Raw genomic sequence first — 21,920 nt, 5'->3', positions numbered from 1 at the left:
CTGGTCAGATCTCCATGGGTCCAACAGAAAACAGGCACGTCGGGGGCAGGCACAGCCTAGAGGGCAAGTACCAGCGCCCCCCGCATCCTAGCTGAGCAAGCCCAGGCGGCATGGAGACGCTCTTCGCTGCCACTTCGGACAGATCTTTGTAATCCCCGACCATAGACCCAGGCGTCTTTTACCAACATGATTCCTGCAGAGGGAGTACACACGTTCTTCAGATTCTCCCTCGGGGCGGCGGCGGGGCAGAGGGGGGGCGGGGGGAGGACCTGCTTGCTTGCTGCCTTCTTCAGCCCAGACTGCGCTTGCCCGCTGCTTCACGCCTCACACGGAGCTGCTTGCTGCAGAGGGCCAGAGGCCCCCTCTCAGGGCCGGGGGAGTCTGCTCGTGCTTAACAGGCAGAATAAAGAGGGAAACCGAGAGCTTCCCGGAGACGCTCACGCCCTGTCCTCCGAGCAGGAAGGCAGGCGTTGTGCCCTCCATGCGCCCGCTGCTCTCACCTCCTTGCAGCGCGAAGCTTCCTGTAGAGACGGTTTCTGAGGTTGGCCGGGCAGCAGCCCACACCTTCACATCCCCCACCCCGCCTCCCCGCCTCCCTGCCCCTGCCTCAGGCGCCCGATTCCCCGTCCGCCCGCAGCACGCACCTGTTTGACAGCGTGGGAAAAGCAGGTATCTGTCGAGAAGCCATGAGCACGTATCGGACACACAGTAGGGCTTCAGTGCTCCTCTGAGTCTACCCACCGGCCTGCCCTCAGCCACACCTGGCCGCGCTCGAGGCGAGAATCCAGGTCAAATCCCTAAGAGGCGCCAGGCTTCCCGAGAGAGGGTGCTGCTGACATTCAGTCCCACCTAGAAAACTCACTTGGGGCATAAATATCGCCCGTGCCTTCTCGTCCATGGCCCTCACCCCTCCCTGCTCGGTTCGGGCTCTGAGCAGCTGCAGGGTCGACTCATCTCAGAGCCCCTGGCCCCGAGGAAGCTTTGGTCGCAGTCCCGCTGGGCACGATGGGGCTCGTGAGTCAGCTGTGGCTGGGGACAGGCTGAGAAGGGCCTTCTGTCCGGATGCTGTTGCCCAGCATCACCCGGGCATCTCCTGCGTGTGCACAGCGACCCCCACATCCCGCTCCCCACGCCGGTCGGTGACCTCAGAGGGCTTGGCCATCACACCAGGGATGATACGAGGCAGAAAGCCTAAAAGGGGACTCAGAAAAGCCGACGCCCCGCACCTCAGAGATCTGTGCTGCCGTGGAGACAGACAGACCACTCAGCACCAGGTGGGGCGCCACGTCCTCACCCCAGGATGTTTTCCCATTGATTCTTAGAGATAATGGAAGGGAAAGGGGAGAGAGAGAAACATTGATGTAAGAGAGACACATCGATCAGTTACCTCCCACACGTGCCCCCACCAGGCCCGGGGATCGAGCCTGCAACCAAGGTACGTGCCCTTGACCAGATCGAACCTGAGACTCGGCAGTCCATGGGCTGGCGCTCTAACCACTGAGCAAACCGGCCAGGACCAGCTGGATGTTTCCTAAGCACGTACACATTCCTTCGTTCCTTTATGAGAATGTGGCTCTGGACCAGATACAAAGGTTCAAAACAAAACATGGTCCTGTCTGCTAAGAGGTCACAGTTCCACAAGCCACACAGACCTGAACACAAACAAAAGCAACAGAATACTACAAAGAGCTGGGGTCTGTCTGTCTGTCTGGGGGCAGGAGGGGCTGATTCGTGGCTGTGATCTGGTCCTGATGTGGAGAACCAGGTAGGCCAGGGGGTCTAGAAACCAGGACTAACGAGCAGAGGTGCCTGCCCCTACGGAGTGAGCGAGTTCCCAGCTCCGGGCAGCGCCAGGGAAGTGTTCTAGGCGCCGAGAGCATTTAGGGGTCTGAGGCAGCGCCGCGGGTGGGGGGCTCGGACAGCCGAGGTCGGCGCCGGAAGGGTCCTGGCCACGTGACCTCCAACTCGGACATTCCTGACCCCCGGGGTCTAGCTCGGGGATCCCGTCTCCCAGGCGTGAGGTGAGTGGCCCCCTCCTGTCAGGGTTTATCGTCCTGTTTTAAGAGGTGGGCAGGGCGAGGGCGGAAAGTGCAGACACCAGGAAAGGAAGCGCGAACAGAGATACTGAGGAGCATTTCCCATCCCGCCTCCTTCCCGCAGGCACGAAGCATCGGCCCGTAAAGCGAGGAGCCGGTCAGGACTAATGAAAACGAATCGCAGTCGCTAACGTTGACCCAGCGCTTCCCCCCTTCCCCCCCACATTAGCTCATGGAGCCTCAACGGTGGCCCCCGAGCCGGGAGCCGTGACAAATGTCAGCTTGTGAGAGAGGAACGTGAGGCCCGAGAAGCTTCCCGAATGGGCTCAAGGTCACAAGACAGAGTGGGGACTCGAACCCAGGTCCACAAACCCAAAGCCCACGCTCTGATCCTCCCGGGCCCTCAATCCCTACTGGGCAAGACGGAGGGACCCTCCCCGCTGCAGAGACGGACTGACAGGAAATCTCTGGCTCTGACGGGATGTGGGGCGCACACACACCCTCCCCCCCAGGCCTCCAATGGAACCACTGGGCCAGCGTCTCCCCTGCAGAGCCCAGTGGTCGATTTATCGGGGTGTCCTACCAGGTGAGAGGGAGGTGGGAGATCTCTCCTGAGCAGCAAAGTGCAGGGAGTCACCCTCAGAAAGGTCTCTGTGCCGGGCCCCAGCTCCCCGCAAACCCCAGACCTCCCCTGCCTGGCCACGCCCTTGACCTCGGGCTTGGTGCTGGCCGGCCTCAGACACACCGACGTGGCCCTGCTTGACCGTCTCCCTCATTACCAGGCGCCAGGCTTCTAGAAACAGTCTTTATAGATGTTTCTATGTTTGCATTGACGACTCAGGCCAACAATCAGTGGCTGAGGGTTACCTTAAGGGGAAATATTCCAAGCTGATGCCAGAGTGACCATGTCCTTTTACTGGGGCCAATGGGACAACGTGGCCCATTTTCTGGAGGGTCCCCCTCCCGTAGGCTGAGACCGCACCACCCCATAACATCCCCCAAATGGCGTTTTCCTCCACCTCAGGCAGACAGCTGCCCACACTGGTGGTAGAATCTGAGGTCATAGGTCATAGGACATAGCCGGGACTGGACCTGAGCCACATAGGAAGTGGCACAAGAGAAACCCCTTTAGCACAGAACCCGGAGTCTCCAGCCCCGGACGGAGGGAAGGGGCCGGGGACTCGAGTCCGTGGACAGCCCGTGCCCGGTGCCAGGTGCCACGAGGCGGCCTCCCAGCAGCCTCCGCGGTGGGTGGCGTTTCCCCACATGCAGACCTGCCCCCTCAGGCGCAGTAACCCCAGCTCCCCACGGCCACGGAGCTCGTGACAAAGTCCCCGAGAGCCACTGCCAGGCCTGCCCGATCCTGACCCCGCGCTCTTTCTGCTCCATCACGTGGCCTCCAACGTGGGGACACAGAGAAGACGGACAGGTGACTGGGCAGGGGGACCCGGCCACCAAAGTGGGGGCGCCCCGCTGACTGGGGGATGTCCGTGAGGCCAGCGGGGCACCCACGACCAGGAACAGCCCCACCGAAGCCTAGACTTTCGCAGGGAAACGAGCCCAGAGCGTGGGGAGAAACCTCAACCACATGTGGCCTGTGGGCACCGGAATCTACAATAAAAACCCTTTTTTACTTTAGTCAATAAACATCGGCACGCTCCAAACACACTCCCTCCCTCTCCCACCTGGGCCGAATCCGCCACTGGGCACCCCTCCGCCTCATTCATGCTGCGCACACGCGCCCCTGCTCCCATCCCAGCCCCCCACTCCCTGCCCCAGGACTTGGGGCAGAACCCCGACTCTGAGAACTCGAGCCTGGGAGATGGAAGACGGACCTGTAGGCCAGACCTCAGCTGCCACATCCTGAGGATCACGGTGGCGTGTCCACCCTGCCTCCTGGCGTCCCGCTGGGTCGGAGCCTGGGCAGGGACGTCTGTGGCCACGGTGCCGGCCACAGTGAGCCCCACGCAGCTCCTAAGCCAGCCCGGGACGAACAGGTTCCCAGTTCCCTGTAAGCGAAGCCAGGGCCCCTCTGTGAACGCCTGTGGCTGAGAACGGGTCCCCGAGGCTGCAGGAGGGAGCCCGCGGGGGACACGGTGCCGCCCCTTCGGTGGAGGTGACAGGGACGCCTCGGAAGGCCCGTCATGCTGATTTACGGGAGACGAGGACGCGTTCCTGACCGGGCGCCTCTTAGCCATCCCCTGTGGGTACCGCCACCAGGTGACACGCTCAGAGAGATGTGGCTCAGAAAGGTCTCCGGGCCTGGACCCTATGTCTTCAGGGTCACAGAGAGCGACACCCACCATTTTACTGACATGGCTTCCGTCTCGTCCATCCGCTGGAAGCCACAGTGCTGGTGTTTACGCCTAAAAACATAGGAGCCCGGCCGGCGTGGCTCAGTGGTTGAGTGTCGACCTATGAACCAGGAGGTCACGGTTTGATTCCCGGTCAGGGCACATGCCCGGTTGCAGGCTTTATCCCCAGTGCGGGGCATGCAGGAGGCAGCCGATTCTCTCTCATCAATGATGCTCTCTCCCTTCCCCTCTGACATCAGTAAATATATATATATATTTTTAAAGTAGGAGAACCAGAAAAGACCGACCTCTCTTCTCCTCTGGCTCTTCCTCCCCCCCAGGCACCGAGTACCGGGACATTGAGACCGAGAAAGCCTGCCCCGGGTCCCAGTCACCTTCCGAAGACTCCTTTGTGAGAAGCTGAGGGCCCGGCCCTCGTCTCTGCAGCAGCAGCCGCCACCCACAGACCCACAGACCACGGGCGACTTAGCAAGCTCTGCCCTGCCCTGAGCTGGGGGGCCCGGGGCGGTGCCCAGCCAGTGCCCAGTCCCCTGAGTGGCTGCGGTCAGGGGGCCTCCAAACCCTCCCAGCAGGCACCTTCCCTGGGTCACTGACGAGGAATGGTGACCTGGCCCCCCATTTCCCTTCTGCCCGTCCCTCTGTGGTGCCCGTGGGGAGGACCTGCGGACACGCTTGAGCAAACGCCCCTCCGAATGCCTCCCCGACCTGGGCACCCCACGGCTCTTCCCGAGTCCCCGAGGCTGGATTCCCATCCGGGGGTCTCAGGTCCCCGTGTCCCAGGAGGGAGGCGCGCACGCTCCGTAGATGTTGAGTGTGCTCTTCTGTATTTTTGCAGCTTCTATTTTCTAGATGAGACGTTTAGAGAGACGTGAGGTGAAGCACATGCTGTACGACTGCTGACAATGACATTAAAGCACTATTTTAATTCTTCCTCGGCCTCCCGCTCGCGTCTCTATTCTCCGCCCCGTGTCCTGGGCTAGAACAACCCCAACAGGTTCCTTAGCGGAAGGAACGCCCCTAAAAGGTTGCCGGCTGTGCGTGTGCCGTGTTCCTGGCATCCTCAGCCCGGCCCGCGCTCCTGGCGTGGCGTCCGGCGAGTGATTGGCCTGCTCCGAGCCCGTGTCGCCATCTGTCAAATGGGCACGCTGACCCCTGCGCTACCCAGGTGATAAGCCATTACCTGCTGATCCTTTCCGATTCGCCCCATCTCTGACCCTGGGAGAGCAGGGACCCCTTTATCTCGGGCGAGGCCCGCAGTACAGCGCATGGCATCTGGTGGGTGCTCATACACCTCTGAATGAATGAATGAATGAATGAATGAATGAATGAAGAACAAGGAGCCGTGACCCATCAGCCTCTGGGCTTTGACTTCGGTCTCACTCCTCAGAGGCAACAGCAGCTTTGGCCTCCCGCTGTCAGGTCCACAGACCCTCCCACACGTCTCGCCTGTGGACGGAGCCCCGGCCACCCCCAATCCTCGCCAGGCCTCTCCCTCATCGCCTCGCTTCCCCACGTCACCAGGTCACTGGCCGGAACTCACACACACACCCCCGTCCTGAGGACAAGCCGGTCAGGTAGATGGCCAACCCCAACATGTGGGCAGACCGGAGCCCGGGGACTCATGTCTTCGGGGCGTAAGACCTCGGCCGGTCCGTCCTCTTACGGGGAGCCCTGGCCTCGGCCCTCTCACTGCACGCCCCCTCCAGCCTGGCTCTCGCTCCCCACAGCCCCGCATCCTTTGCAGCTGAGCTCGGCTGCGATCAAAGCGTGTCCAGCTACCATCCCGTGAAGATGGCCCCCGCCCAGCATACATGCCTCTCAGCTCCGGGGTGGGCTCAGGGCTCAGGGGTCAGGGAGGAGTGGGCTTGGGCCGGGTACCTTTTTAAAGTCCTGTTCCCTGCCCGTCGGTATCTCGGGGACTTTTTATTCTTATTTTTCTAGCCTGGCCCTGTTATTTATGTGATTGTTTACTTTTCTTGCAAAGCAACATGATTTATTCTCTCCGGCATGACACCCCCAAGAACAGGCAATTTCCACTCTCTGTCCGCGCGCGGAAGATGCTGAAGCAGCAGGAAGACCTGGCGGCTCCTCGCGGGAGGGGCTTCCTTCGCTCGGAGACTCAGGGGGGCGGGGGGGGCATGGAGGGAAGGGCCGTGGCTTCAGGCCCCCCCCCCCCCCCCCGCTCTCGGTCCCCAATTCCCCACGTGCTTCTCACCTACAGTCTCATTTCCTTTCTCTTGCAACCTTTTCCCTCATGAAGGTGGTCCATCTATCAAACACGGACTCTCCTTTTTATCGCAGCTTCACAGAGACGTGCGATTTCTGATGTGGAGTCCACACATTCGTCCTTCGGTATCTGAGCGGGTCCCTGAGCGCTGGTCACACAGGGAGGAACGCGGGGTGAACAGACGGCTGAGGTTCAACTCCAGACGCCCCCTGTTCCCAACCCCCTCTCAGCGGCCACGCCCACAGGCTTTGCACGACCCACCCCTTTGGTGCACCTGGATCCCAACCTAGAAACCCTCCTGGACCCGCTCCTCGGGCTGTGAAAGGGCTGGTCATGCCCCCATTTAGCTCCCCCCCCCCCAATAAACCAGCCTGTTTCTGTGGCCTTGGATGTGGGTTCGGAACCACTGCCCATCCCACCTTGCAGAGACCTGCTTCTCTTTCTCTTTGGCCTCTGCTACCCCAGAACCGCTGCCACATGCCCATTCTAACTGCAGAGAAATGCCCGCAGTTCACTCACGGGGCGGAGGGGACTTATTCCAGGGAGCAGGTCAAGTCCCTTCACCTCTCCGAGTTCCACGGCGCCCGGAACGGATCGCACGAACGTGGGTCCACTGGGCCCCCGAGGAGGGCTTCCCAGGTCTCAGGAGTGTCTCCAGGGGTCCCCACTTCTTTGAGTTCAGGATGAAATAGACCCGCCCATTGGCCCAGAACGCAAAGGCGGGAATCTGTCCGACCAGCAATCTGGAAAGCAGCCGCGGCGACTCGACCTCGACATGACAGAAGCCACGGCCTCTGGAGAAGCCCGTTTTCCCACGAGGCTCCTCTGCGTCACCGGTCACGCAGAGCTCGGCCACCGTCCACAGGTGCGACGGAGCCGCCTTCCCGACGACAGGGTGGGAGCCCCGTCCTCAGGTGTGTCCCCAGCTCCGCAGCAGGCACCTGATCATTCCCCACGTGCTCAACTGGCCCCCAAGACAACCCTTCAGTTTCTCTGGGGAGATGTTCTGTATTGAGGCAACTATATTTTCACAGGAAAATAGTGCTCCTTATAGGTTGGGAAAAAAAAAAAATAGAGCCCCGAGCCCAGCCCACGTGGCCCAGTGGTTGAGTGCCGACCTATGAACCAGGTCAGGGTCAGGGCACATGCCCGGGTTGCAGGCTCGATCCCTAGTAGGGGACGTGCAGGAGGCAGCTGATCAGATTCTCTCTCATGGTTGATGTTTTTGTCTCTCTCCCTCTCCCTCTCCCTTCCTCTCTGCAATCCATTAAATTATATTTTTCAAAAGAGACAGGAGGATAATAACAGTGTCCCGGGCACCAGGCTACCCTGTTTACAAACGCAGCCTCCTCACTCCAGCCTCGCAGACACCCCGGGAAACAGGGACCACGTCACACCAGCCTGCTGGCCTGGGCCTGAATCCGGTTGCCTGCCTGCCCATCTGAACCGCCACACTTCCCACGTCAACAGGGTGAAGGGGCCCTGACCGGTGTGGCTCAGTGGATAGAGCGTCGGCCTGCGGACTGAAGGGTCCCGGGTTCGATTCCAGTCAAGGGCATGTACCTTGGTTGCAGGCACATCCCCAGTAGGGGGCGTGTGCAGGAGGCAGCTGATGGATGTTTCTCTCTCATTGATGTTTCTAACTCTCTATCCCTCTCCTTTCCTCTCTGTAAAAAATCAATAAAATTATATTTTAAAAAAACAACAAAAAAATAAACAAGGGAAGGGACCCATGCCCACTCCATGGGAAGAGAGGAAGGACTCGGGGGGCCCTGTCTCAAGGCGCCTCGCACTATGCCTGACCCCGGGGCAATGTCCCAGAAACCTAAGGCCCAGCAAGCACGTGCCCTGGCATTGCCAGGTCACCCAAGGGACAATTAAACGTGTCACGCAGCTAACGCGCCTGGGTAAACAATGATCACCACAGTCATCTCCCCGGGACAAGGAGATGCGCCATCGCCATCGGCACCCACTGAAATTGCACTCGGAAGCAGCGGAGTCACCCGTCAGCAGATCAACATAATGAAATTGGAAGAACGGCGTCCAATGGCTGATTGGATTAGCAGGAGACATTGATTCCCCAGAGCCACTTCAGAAACGCTTCTCCAAGCTGAATCCTGTTTCTTTAAAAGCTTGTACTCTGGATTCAAATCACATATTAATTCCCTTAGAAACGCATCATGCATGCCAGCCTTCTAAACGCCATGGACCCCATAGCAGCCACAACGGCACGACCCTCTTGAACTTTGCGTCAGAACAGATCAGGGAAGGTAGGGGAGGGTGGGGGTAAGGGGGAGAGATCAACCCAAGGACTTGTATGCATGCATATAAGCCTAACCAATGGACACAGACAACAGGGGGGTAAGGGCATGAGTGGGGGTGGTTGGGGGGGGGGGTAATGGGGTAATAAGGACACAATATGTAACACCTTAATCAATAAAGAATTTTTTAAAAAAAAGAACAGATCTGCAAAGAGTGCTGTGTGGTATATCAACTCAGGAAATGTCTCAACTATGTTTCCTGGTTTGAGAATTTCATTTTAAATAGGAGTCAAGAATGTGACACAATGTGGTCACTTCGCAAATTTAAATGACCTCTGAACCAGGAGATCACGTTCGATTCCCTGTCAGGACACATGCCCGGGTTGCAGGCTCGATCCCCAATAGGGGGCGTGCAGGAGGCAGCAAATCCATGATTCTCTCTCATCATGGATGTCTCTCTCTCTCTGTCTCTCTCTGTCTCTCTGTCTCTCTCTCTTCCTCTCTGAAATCAATAAAAATATATTTTTAAAAAATAAAATAAAACTTGAGTTTACAAACTCTAATTCTCATGAATTCCACAACAACTAATAATGATGACTGGGGTCCAACTACATGGGCCCTGAGGGGTAAGGGGTTTGATTCCTTCCTGGAGGGTGCCCAATATTCTAACTGCCCTTATGCTTATGGGCGCCGTGTACGCTTCCATTTCTAAGCCTTTGCCTGCTGCCTGCCCCTCCCACAGCCTCAGGACCTCTGGTGTCCGGTAGTCACGCGCCTTTACATGCAGCTCCTCACTTGCAAGTGGGTGGCCCTCTACCTCGGCGAAGGTCGCAGTTGCCTGGAAGCCTTCCGTGCGGGGAGATGAGGAAGGCATCAAACTCTGTTCCACCCGCGGAAAATCCCGGGGACAAAGGCCTCTTTCCCCCGTGGCCACTCCACTCCTGTCACCGAGGAAATAAAACCATCTGGTTGGTGAGATCCAAGATGGCTGCCCGACCGAGAGGGTGAGAAGCTTGCACCAACCCATCACGCCCACATGTTCACACGCGTGGGAAGAGAGTCACGCACAGCTCCCGCAGAAGCATAGATGCGGACGCCCAGTGTCGACGGCACACGTGGAAGGCCCTGAGCGTGTAGACCGTGGTTCGCTCTGAGCATTTCCAGCCACATACAGATGTGCCCTTAGACCCAAACAAGTTCACCGATTACCTCATCTGGTAAGACTAAAGCTGAGAAGTACAACCAATTGGTACTATGCTCATCTCTTTGGAAGATCCTTTCATGATCTTTCTAATATTTACCGGAAACAAACTCTGAGTATTAGATTATCTGGTTTTTGGGTTTTTTTTTAAATAAATAAGATCACCTATTCTGCAGGCTAGTGTCAACGGCCCATCTTGGGACTACACCATGAGTAATAGTTGTGTGTACGTATCAACAATGGGTGAGTTGAAACCTTCAACAAAACCTTCACCTCACCCCCGTCAGAATGACTATCAATGAATCAACAAACAAGTGTTGGCAAAGATGTCAAGAAAAGGGAGCCATCTGTTCATGGGACTGTAAGTTGTTGGTATGGCCACTATGGAAAACAGTGTGGAGGAACCTCAAATAAAAATTAATAAAAGTAACACATGACCCAGCATTCCTCTTCTGGGCAGGTGTCTCAAGAAATCCAAAATAATTCAAAAAGATGTATCCCTATGCTCACGACAGGATTACCCGCAGTAGCCAAAATCTGTAAGCAACCTAAGTGTCCGGGGAGAGACCATGGGATAAAGAAGATGTGGTACAGCTATACAATGGAATATCACGTGGCCATAAGGAAGGAATGAAAGCTTACCATAGGAATGAACCTAGAGGGTATTGTGCTGAGTGAAATAAGTCACACAGGGAAAGACAAATACCATATGATTTCACTTCTAGTTGGAATCTAAAAAAATAAAATAAATGGCCCTGGCCGGTTTGGCTCAGTGGATAGAGCATCGGCCTGCAGACCAAAGGGTCCCAGGTTTGATTCTGGTCCAGGGCACGGACCTCGGTTACAGGCTCCTCCCCGGCCCGGGCCCTGGTCAGGGCACCTGCAGGAGGCAACCAATTGATGTGTTTCTCTCACATCAGTGCTTCTCTCCGTCTTTCCCTCTCTCTTCCACTCTCTCTAAGTATCAATGGAAAAATACCTTGGGTGAGGATTAAAAAAATAATACTAGTAATAAATAAATAAAAACAAAATAAATGAACAAAACAGAAACAGAGTCACAGATGAGAGAACACCGTGCCAGAGGAAAGGGGCTTTGGGAATTTCAAGCCACATACAAAGGTACCCTTAGAATACAGCAAAACTCTGAAAACGTGAAGGGATTAAGAAGCAGAAACTGGTAGTTACAGAACAGCCACCGGATGTAAAGTACAGTGTGGGGAGTGGCGTCAATAACATCGTCATCACTGTGTATGGTGTCAGGTGGCTACTGGACTTAGCAGGGTCACTTCATAAGTTACTCAATGTCTAACCACTCTGCGGGACACCTGAAACTAATATCACATTGACCGTCAGCTGTAAGCGAAAGCAATTTTTAATTGAAAAAACAACAACAATACATGATGCCATCTTCACAGACAAAGGCAGTAACTTGAACAATAAAGAGTATCACCGTGTTCCAAGACTGGATGATTAAACGCCTGAAAAATGTGATTCTCGCCCGGTGATTTCAATGACCCAAGAAAATATCAGTAGTGTTTTCTATGGAATTTCACAAACTGGTTATAAAATGCAAATGAAAGTGTTCGAGAAAAGCCACGGTGATCCTGAAAATAAAAATAAGAACGGGCCCTGACCCATTTGGCTCAGTGGATAGAGCGTCGGACTGTGGACTGAAAGGTCCCAGGTTCGATTCCGGTCAAGGGCATGTACCTTGGTTGCGGGCATATCCCCAGTAGGGGGTGTGCAGGAGGCAGCTGATCGATGTTTCTCTCTCATCGATGTTTCTAACTCTCTATCCCTCTCCCTTCCTCTCTGTAAAAAATCAATAAAATATATTTAAAAAAAAATAAGAACGGATCATAAAGGAGGAGTTCTCCAAGCCCCCACGTTGGTGAAGCTCTGGTGTTTAAAAGGTGTGTCATTTCCATAGGACCAGAGAGACGGAGGCTCAGAACGGCATCCGTGGACAGACGCTCACGTGGGAACTTAGAATATATTCAGGGAGAGCATTTCAAACGCCCGGGAAAACGCTGGGCCGCTCCGCCCATAGTCCCGAGAGACGGACTGAGAATGACGGGCTGGTTGCCGCTCACCAATGAGAGAAATACAAGCCCCACGTGGTGTGCGTCGCTACACGTGTTTAAAAACGATCAAGATTCGGGAAAAAACGGGAGAATACATTTGTGGTTTGGGGATTTTTCTACAAAGTTCCAAAATACAAGAATCCATAAGTAAAAAGATCAGTAGATTTGGCAACTTCCAAACTAAAATATCTGCACAACCTAAAACAGCACACGCATCCTGCCTACCGGGGCTTCGCCTCTTTGGGGAACAGGTTTGGGATTCCTTCTCCCAATTACCCTCACGGCACCCCCCAAGGACCGCCCTGGAACGCACCCCTCCGAGCACAGGAGACCACGGCCCCACCTGCAAACAGCCCGGCACCCACCGGGTCACCCAGGCCCAGCTTCCCCAGAGGAGGCGGGACAATGTCTCAGGCCAGGTGGCGGGAGGGAGCCGCACTGCCCTAGCAACAGCAGCTGTCACTTACTGAGGCCCAACCATGCCACAGCCACCTTCCCGGGGCTTTTAGATTTCATCCCACAGCCACTCACTCATCTTTTGGGGACAAGGACAGGCCCTCTGAGTCCCAGCCTCCACGCCTGTGACTCCTGTCTCCACCAGAGGGCGCTGGCCTCCCCTTTTCTGGGCTTGGTTGGGAGAAGGGCCTCAGTGGATGGTTTTCATGAGAACAGGCTGTGGTTGTGGGGATGGATCGGTAACACCCTTAGGTTCTTCCTGGACACTTTCCATCCCAGTATGGCCAGGACAGCCAGCTGCTGAGGAGGTCCTACGGCATCGCCACAGCAGCATCCTGGCCCTCCCCGTAGGGGCCCTGCTGGGCACAGGTAGCCGGTGAGTCCTGGGCGTCCTTGTCAGGAAGGGATAAGATTTCCCAGAGACTGTGACATCGGGGGCAGCCGCCAGGGGCGCAGGAAAATCCCCCGGTGGAGGCTTCCTGAGACTGGCTCACACGCGGTGTTAAAGGATCAGAACAGCCGAAACCAGTTTGGCTCAGTGGATAGAGCGTCGGCCTGCGGACTGAAAGGTCCCAGGTTCGATTCTGGTCAAGGGCATGTACATTGGTTGTGGGCACATCCCCAGTGGGGGGTGTGCAGGAGGCAGCTGGTCGATGTATCTCTCTCATCGATGTTTCTAGCTCTCTATCCCTCTCCCTTTCTCTATCCCTCTCCCATTCTCTCTGTGAAAAATCAATAAAATATATTTAAAAAAAAAAAGGGTCAGAACAGTGGCGGCAGCGGCAATAGCAGCGTGGAGAGCAGGAGGTGTCAGCCGGAACACCACTCATTAAACATCCCAGTGTCCAGCTCAGAGACAGAACTTCAGACTCTCAGGTTCGATTCCCACTCAAGGCACGGACCTGGGTTGCAGGCTCGATGCCCGACCCCGGTTGGGGCACAGCCAGGAGGCAACCAATGGATGTCTCTCACATAGATCTCTCTCTCTCTCTCTACCCCCCACCCCCCACTCTATCTAAAAAACATCAGTGGGAAAAAATAGCCTCAGGTGAGGATTAACAAACCAAAAGGAAGAATAAAGCACTGATACACATTACAACATGGATGCGCCTGAAAACGTTACGTTACGTGAAAGGAGCCAGACACAAAGGCCACATTAATAAGATTCTGATGTTTCTATCTCTCGCTCCCTCTCCCTTCCTCTCTAAAATCAATAAAATATATGTATTTTATAAAAGACGCTGTTTCTGTGAACTATCACGAAGAGGAGAATACACAGGGACAAGATGCCGTGACTGGCTGCCAGGGACCGGGGAGGCGGGGAGAACCGGGCAGGGGACAGCTCCGATGCGGAGCGTCTTTGGGGGATGTTTTATGATGTTCGTTACGGATGTGCAACCGTGAACACGCCAAGTGCCATCCAACTGCGTCCTTTAAATGGATGAACGGTGATGTGTGCATTAAAGCCGTTTGAAAAATTCCGGGATACAACCTCCATAAATACTTGCTAAATTTATCTACATGCACACTGACGCACTGTGCATTAACATAGTAAATACATTCTTTTATTTATTTTTATTGATTTCAGAGAGGAAGGGAGAGGGAGAGAGAAACATCAATGATGAGAGAGAATCATTGATCTGCTGCTCCCTGAATGCCCCCTATTGGAGATGGGCCTGCAACCCGGGCATGTGCCCTTGATCGGAATGGAATAGGGGACCCTTCAGTCCGCAGGCCTACACTCCATCCACTGAGCCAAACCAGCGAGGGCCATATTAAGTACATTCTAACGAATACAGACACTAAGTCTTTACGGGCTGAGTTGAAAATAAAGTTTTGATACGTTGTGTCTGCGAGCAGCGGAGGTGCAGAAGGCTGCCGAGCTGGCCTGTGCCCTGCGCCTCTGCTCCTCCCCGCTCAGCAAGCAGATTCCTGGGCCGCGGGGGGGGGGGGGGATTTTGGGGTTCCTGCTGCGGTTGTGGGGCAGCGGGGAGAGGCCCATGAACGAGCACTGGGGTTTTCTGACAGTTACCAAATATTGAAAAACAAAGAAATGCCGAAGCCGGATAAGCTATCAACAACTGTTTGGCCAAAACCGGTTTGGCTCAGTGGATAGAGCATCGGCCTGCGGACTCAAGGGTCCCAGGTTCGATTCCAGTCAAGGGCATGTACCTTGGTTGCGGGCACATGCCCATTAGGATGTGTGCAGGAGGCAGCTGATCGATGTTTCTCTCTCATCGATGTTTCTAACTCTCTATCCCTCTCTCTTCCTCTCTGTAAAAAATCAATAAAATATATTTTAAAAAAAAAACTGTTTGCACTGTTTACCTTTGAAAACTTCAGGCTTTGGACCCAAACAGTAGACTGCAGTGTTAACCGTGCTACTCACAAGGTCATAGGAGCGGTTCTAGAAAAACATCCATTTCCCAGCGCAGCGGGGCCGTGAAGGCGGTGCGTGCACGTTTTGCTCAGGGCGGTCAGCCTCTGGGAGGGACGGTGCGTGCACAGCCTCGCTTGGCCCTTGGGGCTGGGGGTTGAGGCCCTGGAGGGAGCCTGAGGTCCTGGGGGGAGCCTGAGGCCCTGGGGGGAGCGGGGCCCCTGGGTGCCTGCAGTGAGGGCCCGCAGAGGTCAGAGGGCAGGGAGGGAAGAGGCCTGCGGACCCTCTTTTCAGCCTGGAGTTTCTGCAAGATCGCTGACCCTTCACCAAACACAGTCATTTTGGAGCAAAGAGCAGCGGAGGAGGCTGTGGGAGGAGCTACCAGCTGAACTGGGAGCCGGATGATCAAACCTCCTGGAGGGCAGACAACTCAGTCATCCATAGCTGCCAGGGTCTCTCCTGTCAACGGCGGATTTTTTTAAAAAAAAGCATCTTTCTCTTTTTAGCAACAACACAAAGCAGTCAAGACGACGGTCCCAGCCCCTCCCTCCCTCCCTCCTCGGCCCCCGGCATCCCCACAGCCACGGGGCTCCGGCAAAAGGCAGGGTCAGCGCCTCCCTCCGGCCTCAGGCCTTGGAAATGGAGTCCCTACTTCATTGGGAGCCGCCCGCTGGTTGCCATGGTGACGCAACATCTGGTACCCAACTCTGCTCCCGAGGTCACTGGGCTCGGGCATCCTCCACGCTGTGGCCGGGCCTGTGCTCTCCGAGGATCGCCTCACACCTTGTGGGCAAAGGAGACTCGCTCAGAGGCAGGGTTACAGGGAGATGGGAGGTTAAATCTGCGCGAACAACGGTTCTGAGAAAGCGCTCGCTCCTGCGTGGGGGGCCATTAGCTCTGCCAATCTTTGGATTAATGTTCTGTAACCGCGGGTCTCCAATCCCGCTGCAAACCATCCTCCTAGATTGATTTTATTAGCATTGGTTCCTAAGGAGCGGGCGTTATTTATTAAAACGCCTATAAACATTTAACACAGATCTGCATTCCATGCTCATCTCCCCGAGTTGAATACATTTCAACTTTAATTGCTTGTCTGCTGCTCTTTCCACTCACCAATTATTTTTTGAAACAGAGCCGTATAGACTAGCAATATGGGTTCCTTGTCTGTGACTTTCTCCTGCTCTCTAACGCAGTCTCTTCATTCCCCTTGAAAACACATGATTTGCCTTGCGCGCTTGCCCGGCCGGCGTGGCTCAGTGGGTGAGCGTCAACCTATGAACCAGGAGGTCACGGTTCGATTCCCGGTCAGGGCACATGTCCAGGTTCTGTGGGCTCCATCCCCAGTGGGGGGCGTGCAGGAGGCAGCCGATCCATGATTCTCTCTCATCATTGATGTTTCTATCCCTCTCCCTCTCCCTTCCTCTCTGACATCAATAAGAATATATTTTATTTTATTTATTTTTATTTATTTTATTAATTTTTTACAGAGAGGAAGGAAGAGGGATAGAGAGTTAGAAACATCGATGAGAGAGAGACACATCGATCAGCTGCCTCCTGCACACCCCCTACTGGGGATGTGCCCGAAACCAAGGTACATGCCCTTGACTGGAATCGAACCTGGGACCTTTCAGTCTGCAGGCCACGCTCTATCCACTGAGCCAAACGGGTCAGAGCAAGAATATGTTTTAAATAACAATAATAATTACAACTCTTCTGGGGTCTCTAAGGAACTGAGTGGAGTTGTGGTCAAGCAGAAAATACAGATTCTGGAATCAAAGGATTGAAGATTGGCTCCCAGAGGCGTGGCCAGCTCATCCCATCTTGCCAGGCCGTGCCTCGTTGTGGCACTGGGCGTCCCCCATCTGGGGAACCCATCGGGCTTGGGCAAGCTGGCATGATGGCTCGCCCCCTTCCCAGCTCTCTCTCCCTCTCGCTGGGTGCTCTCGGGAAATCTCCTCTGCCTTTCGGTCACTCCCTTTTCTCGTTGGTGAAATGGGAATGACAACAAGATGTTCCTCGACAGATCATGGTGAGGATTCAGTAAGTTCATGGAGAAGATGCTGAATGGTGAAACCGAAATCCATGCCCGTAGCTATTATTACTAATCTTAGAACTCTCTAAACATAATCTTAAATTGCTTACCCAATTGATAGCTGAGAAAATGGTTTGTTCGGGGCATCTGGGTTTTTAAGGTTGGGAGCAGGGCCGGGACTGGGATGGAGCAAGTCAGACCCAGGACTCAACACTCAAGAAAGAACCTACTGTGAGGGCCGGGCAAATGCAGACTTGACTTAGGGAACAAGCAAGGTAGCAACCAGCCCGGGCCAGTTAGGGAATGCTGTGAGGCCAGACTGGAACTCGGGGTTGTCTGATGAACTAAGGACGTGATCACCCTGTCTACTAGACAGATTCTCCGTGTTATCTTTGGTGACAATTGGTATCTAATAGCAACAGTGTTGCTATACCATCCGGACCCATTATTGCTGCAAAATACTTTTATCCTGAGCATCACTAAAACAACGCAAAACAAAAACCCTCGGTTCTCAAGAGACCTCGAGACGTGAATTATGGATAGCCCGGCATTTCCCAAACAGCACGACATTTCCCTTTGTTGTCGACAATATTCTACGGAAATCTTTCTAAAAGACATCACACATTTCCGTGCCTCTTTCTTTCCTTTATACTTCTTATTTTGAAAGAATCAGAGGCTCACGTTCGGTTGTAAGAAATAATACAGAGAGAGAACATGCACTCTTAGTTTCGCAAATAGTAACATCTCACAAAACTCTAGTGTAGAGATTTTCAACCTTTTTCATCTCATGGCACACATAAAGTAATTACTAAAATTCTGCGGCACACCAAAAAGGGACTTTTTTTTAATCCTCATCCAAGGATATTTGTTCCATTGATTTTTTTAGGGAGAGTAGAGAAGAGATATAGGTATAGGTATAGGTATAGGTATAGGTATAGGTATAGGTATAGGTATAGATATAGATATAGATATAGATATAGATATAGATATAGATATAGATATAGATATAGATATATCAATTGGTTGCCTCCCGCATTCACCCCAACTAGGGCTGGGAATTGAACCTGCAACTAAGGTACGTGCCCCTGACCAGGAATCAAACCTGTGATCCTTTGGGTCTGTGGCCCGGTGCTCTAACCACTGAGCAAAAAATGGCCGGGGCAAAAAGGGAACTTTTTAACCTGATGAAGCATATTTACAAAATACCTGTAGCAAATATATTTAACAGTGGAAATGTTTATGCTTTTCTTCTAAGATTGGGAACAAAAAAATGATATTCACTGTCAGCACTCCGATCTAACATTTTACTGGAATTTCTCATCAGTGCAGTAAAGCAAGAAAAAGGAATGGAATGAATATAGATCAGAAAGGAAGAAATGTAACATGCTAGTCACAGGTAACATAATTGTCTATATGGAAAAATTGAATATAGATCAGAAAGGAAGAAATGTAACATGCTAGTCACAGGTAACATAATTGTCTATATGGAAAAATTTAACAACTCTACAAACCAGCTTCTAGCACTAGCAAGTGAGTTTAGCAAAGTCTCAGGATACAGATCAATAAAAATCTATTGTAATTCTATATATGACCAACTAGGCAACCGGAAGTAAAAAAATATTTTAAAGTACTGCTTACACAAAAATGCATGAAATTCTTAGGTGTAATTCTAACAAAACACGTGTAAGACCTGTATTTGGAAAGCTGCACAATGCGGATGAAAGAAATTGGAGAAGACCTAAATAAGTAGAGATATACCATGTTCGTGGATTAAATAAGCAGTATCGTTTAAAATGCTCATTCTCCCCAATTGATCATAAATTCAATACATCCCTATCAAAATACAAGCAGAATTTTCATAGCTATTTCCAAATACATCTATTACTTATATGGAAAGGCAAAATTAAAAAAAAAAAACTAGACTAGCCAAAACACTTTTGCAAAAGAGAAAAAAAATCAGAGAACTCTAACCACCTATATTAAGGCTACTTTAAAGCTACAACCATTAAGATTGTAGTATTGGTGAAGGATAGATGCATAAATAAATTTTAAAAACCAGAATAAAGAACCCAGAAATAGCCCACACAAACAGGGTCAATTGATTTTTTAACAAAGACACAAAAGCAAACTCAGTAGAGAAAGGATAATGTTTTCAAATGTTTTTTTTGTTGTTGTTGTTGTTGTTTTTAAATATATTTTATTGATTTTTTACAGAGAGGAAGGGAGAGGGATAGAGAGTTAGAAACATTGATGAGAGAGAAACATCAATCAGCTGCCTCCTGCACACCCTCTACTGGGGATGTGCCCGCAACCGAGGTACATGCCCCTGACCGGAATCGAGCCTGGGACCTTTCAGTCCGCAGGCCGACGCTCTATCCACTGAGCCAAACCTGTTAGGGCTCAAATGTTTTTGGAACAAGTGGCTACTGTCCCCCAAAAAAATCTCCAACTATACTTCACACCATACAATAAGTTGCCTAGAAGTGGATTATGGAGTTCATTGCACAACTTACAACTGTAAACTTTGTAGACAAAACACAAATGGGATAATCACTATCATGTGACTCAAACAGTTCTAAGATACAACTCCAAAGGTAGGCTCCACTAAATAAAAACAATACACCATATTCCTCCTACCTTAAAAACATCTGCTCGGCAAACCGTGCTGCGGAGAGAAGGAAAAAGCTTGCCTCAAACGGGGGGTAAATATTTGTGTCACATCAAAAAGCACCTGTACCCAGAACACATACGTTCTCAAAACAACAAGCCAATAACCAAGCCAATAATAAGGGACAAAAGATATCAACAAAGACGATGTAGATGGGAAATAAACCCCTCAAACAATCCTCAGCGTCACTCGTCATTAGGGAAATGCCCATGAAAACCACAATGAGATACCACTATGCACCTTTCCGAATGTCCACGATCATTTTTTTTTTAATCGCGAACCAGTCAGGATGTAAAACAATTGGGACTTTCCTACATTGCTGTTGGGAATGCAAAATTGTACAGTCACATCGGAAAACCAAAAATTATGTAGAAGCAGAGAGAGGAAAATATATTGCCAAGCACGTCATAAAAAAATGAAGTAAATGGTCCATAAACAAGTGGGTGGAAATGCAGGCCCCGTATTATAAAAAATGAAAAGTAAAATATCAGAGAGATACTACTCTTCACAATTCACCACTGACAAGGGTTTAAAAAAAAAAAGAATATTCCATGTTTGTGAGGATTCAGTAGGACATATATTCTCAGAAACTATTGGTGGCAATGTAATTTGCTAAAGCTCTCTAGAACATGATTTGCAAATATTTGTCATGAGCTATAAAAAAAATGTCATCCTCTTTGTAATAGCAATTTTACTTCTATAAATGGATCCCAAGGAAGTAATCAAAAATGAAGACAAAGACATATACAAAGAAGTTCATCATGACATTCGTTTCAATATTGGAGCAACGGAAGCAACCTTAATACACAATTTAGCCATTAAAAATATTTATGAAGCATTTATGATGACATGGGCAAGTATATGTCATGCAAAGATTTAAAAAAGGTTAGAAAACTACATAGTATGATGCTGATAGTGTATACACAAATATATATATACATATATGTATGACTTTAAGAAGGTTAAGATTATTTTATATGGATATATATGTGTGTGTATCTATAAAAAAATACAACTATTACAACTTCCAGACTAGCCCAGCTGGTGTTGCTCAATGGTTGAGCGTTGTCCCACGAACCAAGAGGTCACTGGTTAGATGCCTGGTCAGGGCACATGCCTGGATTTTGGGCTTGATCCCCAGTGTGGGGCATGCAGGAGGCAGCCGATCGATGCTTCTCTCTCATCACTGATGTTTCTCTCTCTCTTTCCCTCTCCCTTCCTCTCTGATATCAATAAAAAATAAGTATTTTTTAAAAGACTACCAAATTAGACTTTGCTATTCTATTTTTAAAATATCGTTTCCTTAAATCTTCTGGCATTTTCACATTTTAAAAAAGTACACTACTTTGATAATCAGCAAAATAATGACATTAGTTTAAAGTAATGTTTTTCTTTATAGGGCATGATAAAATCTGGTTTTTATGTCTGCTTCGGCCGCAGAGCATTCTCATGCCATAATTATGCCCAAAGAGGAAATGTCAAGACTGTCATTTGCTCAGGTTTATATGACACAAGGATCGCCCTCCCTAGACAGTTGTGCAAAGATCGGTTTGTAGAATCTCGGATTTTGATTGACCACATGACATCCATCAATATCACAAGAAGAAGTTGTGTCCCATCCCAACCAGACCCAGAACATTTCACGAACCATTCCAGGTTATGATATGAATTGTCTTAGACCAGTGGTCGGCAAACTGCGGCTCGCGAGCCACCTGCGGCTCTTTGGCCCCTTGAGTGTGGCTCTTCCACAAAATACCACGGCCTGGGCGAGTCTATTTTGAAGAAGTGGCGTTAGAAGAAGTTTAGGTTTAAAAAATTTGGCTCTCCAAAGAAATGTCAATCGTTGTACTGTTGGTATTTGGCTCGGTTGACTAATGAGTTTGCCGACCACTGTCTTAGATGGTATCTTCTAAATGTTTCCATCGCCACATGACTCGTACCTCAGAAGGAACACATCAAAATGGACAGGACCAGGAGTCACTCAATTTCCTGGTACAATGATGTAATCAAGTCAGTTTTTCCAATAATCCTCGATTTCTTGGTGCCTCAAAGAACAAGCTTTTGCACATGTCAAGTCCCCTACATTTTTTAAAATATATATATTTTATTGATTTTTTACAGAGAGGAAGGGAGAGAGAGAGTTAGAAACATCAATGAGAGAGAAACCGATCAGCTGCCTCCTGCACACCCCCTACTGGGGATGTGTCTGCAACCAAGGTACATGCCCTTGACCGGAATCGAACCTGGGACCCTTCAGTCCACA

At 51.5% G+C, this 21,920-nt stretch overlaps 1 protein-coding gene across 1 annotated transcript in view; it reads left to right on the top strand.

The window, feature by feature from the left end:
- Window positions 1-5,259, top strand: part of SLCO3A1 (solute carrier organic anion transporter family member 3A1) — a 251,011-nt gene extending 245,752 nt beyond the window's left edge. The window contains exon 11 of the mRNA XM_079763897.1: window positions 4,672-5,259. Within this exon, the coding sequence (XP_079620023.1) occupies window positions 4,672-4,754 (83 nt within the window). The 3' untranslated portion in view covers window positions 4,755-5,259. The remainder of the gene's footprint in view (window positions 1-4,671) is intronic.
- Window positions 5,260-21,920: the final 16,661 nt, after the last annotated feature.

The sequence above is a fragment of the Cnephaeus nilssonii genome, assembly GCF_951640355.1.
Source record: "Cnephaeus nilssonii genome assembly, chromosome: 24".
Taxonomy (NCBI): Eukaryota; Metazoa; Chordata; class Mammalia; order Chiroptera; family Vespertilionidae; genus Cnephaeus; species Cnephaeus nilssonii.
Note: the sequence above shows the minus strand (reverse complement) of the source record. Positions and strands in the feature narration are given on the sequence as shown.